This window comes from Arachis stenosperma, chromosome 4 (assembly GCF_014773155.1).
Source record: "Arachis stenosperma cultivar V10309 chromosome 4, arast.V10309.gnm1.PFL2, whole genome shotgun sequence".
Classification (NCBI taxonomy): Eukaryota; Viridiplantae; Streptophyta; class Magnoliopsida; order Fabales; family Fabaceae; genus Arachis; species Arachis stenosperma.
The window spans coordinates 10,060,519-10,063,709 of NC_080380.1; the positions used below are offsets into that span (position 1 = coordinate 10,060,519).

The window sequence follows — 3,191 nt, forward strand, 5'->3', positions numbered from 1 at the left end:
CATCTTTTTCTAAATTGATGCATTTCTCTCATTTTGTGCATGCCATAGATACCTCATTTAACTTAATGGTGAATGTGAGTAAATATTTTGTTACCATGTAATAAAAGTTAAACAGAAATATAACAATTTGATTAGGAGTACCAGTTGTACATTTTAGTGAAAATATCTAAAATAAGAAAGTAAAATTTCAATCCTATATAAGAAACAGAATTTCTTAGTATATTATGATATAATAAAGAAGTTAATATATAAAAAATTATTGAGACATGCAGTTTTATATTATTGTTGGATGGTCACATTCAGTGATTGAGTAAGTGGAATAGCTCATGACTATATAAAGCATCTCCCATTTCCCTTTCTTTCTTCATTCAACACTCTCAAATTCTTCTCTCTCTCATCTCTCTAACAACTTTCTCTCTCTACAAACTCTAATGGCAGCACTATCAAGCATGAACTTGAACATGATCGATTCTACATTCGAGGTTGATAAGCTCACCTACGAAATCTTCTCCATCTTGGAGAATAAGTTCCTCTTCGGCTACGACACCGACACCGCCAACAACTCTCTTATCAATTCAGCTCAATTCTCTCCCATTCACACCAAGCCGCCCAAGATTTCCGCCGGAAACACCGCCGGGAAAGTTAGGATCCTCTGCATTGATGGAACCGGAGCCACCGACGGCATCCTCGCCGCGAAATCCCTCGCGGAACTTGAGTCCTGCCTCCGGCGCAAGTCCGGCAACCCTAACGCTCGCGTCGCCGGCTATTTCGACGCCGTTGCTGGCACCGGCGTCGGTGGCGTCCTCGCTGCTCTGCTTTTCACTCGCGGGAAAGACGGACTTCCGATGTTCACCGCCGACGAGGCGTTGAAGTTCATGATCGACAATCGCCGACGGATCTCGAGGTCGTCGGCGGGGATTCTCCGGCGAGTTCTCCGACACGATGTGGCGGCGACGAAGGCGGATAAGCTTTTCAGGAAGACGTTTGGCGAGTGCACGTTGAAGGACACGGTGAAACCCGTGTTGATACCATGCTACGACCTCGTCACGCGCGCGCCGTTCGTTTTCTCCCGCGCCGACGCGCTCGAAATGGACGGCTACGATTTCAAGATGCGCGACGTGTGCGCTGCCACGTCAGCGGACCCTGGTTGTGTTGGTCCCGTTGAGATGAGGTCGATTGACGGGAGGACGAAGATCGTGGCCGTTGACGGTGGCGTTGCCATGAACAATCCAACGGCAGCAGCCATCACGCACGTGCTCAATAACAAGCACGAGTTCCCGTTCTGTAACGGCGTCTCTGACCTCCTCGTCCTCTCTCTCGGTAATGGAGAGACCGACTTTAACTCCGTTAAGTCTCCGTCTGGATTTGTTAGGATCGCCGGTGAAGGAGCTTCCGATATGGTAAGAACTAACAAAAAATAAATAGGAAATTCTTTCCCTTAATAATGTATTAATTAATAAAAGATTTCAAAAGAAATCACCTTTATTGATAGAAATTAAATATTAATGTTGAAAAGAAAAAGTGTAGATGGAATGGTGGTTGAGCAATGAATAATGCAATCTTTTAAAATAAGAAACAAATAAAGAGTTGATAGTTTAATTATTGGTGTGGATATATTCTAATGGTTGTTTTTCACTGAAAATGCAGGTTGATCAAGCTGTATCAATGGCATTTGGAGAGTGTGAGAAGAACAACTATGTGAGGATTCAGTCAAACAAAGTGATGTCAAAGTCGAAACAGGGCAAAACGACGCCGGATCTGTTGTCGGTTTCGGAGGATATGTTGGGACAGAAGAACGTTGAGTCTGTTTTGTTCAAAGGGAAGAAGGTTGTGGAGAACACAAACATGGACAAGTTGGAGTTGTTTGGGGGAGACTTGATTAAGGAACAAGAGAGGAGAAAAACTGGCATCTTGCCTACGGTGGTTTTGAAGAACTCATCACCCTCTCCTAGGACTTCATCTGCTACAACCTTGTCCACTTTATCCTCATCAACCTGTTAATTAAATATTAGGCAGCCAAAAAAAGCCAACATTAGGATGAAGAAATCCGAAATTAGGTTTAATTAATTATGAGGTTGGATTTTTCTTGTGAGCTTGAAAGTGCTTTTGTGGTTAATTAATTATGGGTTAGCTGCCGCTTAGGACCAAAATATTAAAGGTAAATTGAGTCTGAGCTGTGCAGAACTGAATCCTCCACATTATTTCCTATATATTTTTTTAATTGTTTAGATTTTGGGTATATATGTTATGTGTATTTTAGTGATAGTGATTTGTGTATAGTGGTTATTATTGTTAAGAAAGGATGAATTTTGTCTAAGTGATTGAGTTGTGACTTGTGAGAATTAGGTTTGTACCGTTTTGGGTGAGAAATGTTGATATTAGTATTGTGACTGAATGCAATTAATTGCAAAGATTGATTTGGGAGATTATTCATTTCGAGATAAAGTGATACACTACTTTTTTCCCTGTGTATTGTGCTCCTTCGACTTTATAATATAAAAAAAAGTGTGCAAAAGGAATTAATTAGTACATGTTTGAATAGAATTTCAAAACAAAGCGAAATGTCATTTTCTACTAGGAGGGTACGTTTGTGACGCATGTTTAAATTTATGAAATCAGAATCCGAATCAGAATCAGGTGAAATCAAATGACATAATTGATGTAGTTTTCCTTCACGTTCCAATATTTATTTCGATAAATGGTGGTAGTAGTTTACCGTATGATACCTTGATACAATGATACTATTATGTTCCGTGCGCTGTACACCACTCTACACAATTGAATGGAGTTAAATAAATGACATTATAACAATTAACAACATTATTAACTAATTCGTTACCATAAATGACCAAATGGCAAATTTAGCAACTATGGATGATGTAAATTAGAGAAAACTACCATTTTTATCCATAAAAATTGAAAACATTGACATATTTATTTATAGAAGATAAAAATTATCATTTGTACTCATAAAAGTTGATTTTCGCAAGCAAAATTATCTAAATTTTAAATAATTATATAAAATTCCCAAACTACCCCCTTCTCTTCTCTCACGCACGCACCCACCCTCACTCACTATCTGCAGCACCTAAACCACCACTGTCGTAACATCTTCTCTCTTCTTACTCTCTCTCTCTCTCTCTCTCATTTTTCTTCTCTCATCTCTTGAACATCAACATAAGCCGGTCACT

At 39.6% G+C, this 3,191-nt stretch overlaps 1 protein-coding gene across 1 annotated transcript; it reads left to right on the forward strand.

Annotated features, from left to right (window-relative positions):
- Nucleotides 1–372: 372 nt before the first annotated feature.
- Nucleotides 373–2,424, forward strand: LOC130973195 (patatin-like protein 6). Its single transcript, XM_057897635.1, has 2 exons — nucleotides 373–1,400; nucleotides 1,648–2,424. Exons 1-2 carry the CDS (start codon nucleotides 432–434, stop codon nucleotides 1,999–2,001), a joined length of 1,323 nt encoding a protein of 440 aa, XP_057753618.1. The 5' UTR covers nucleotides 373–431; the 3' UTR covers nucleotides 2,002–2,424.
- The last annotated feature ends 767 nt before the right edge of the window (nucleotides 2,425–3,191 follow it).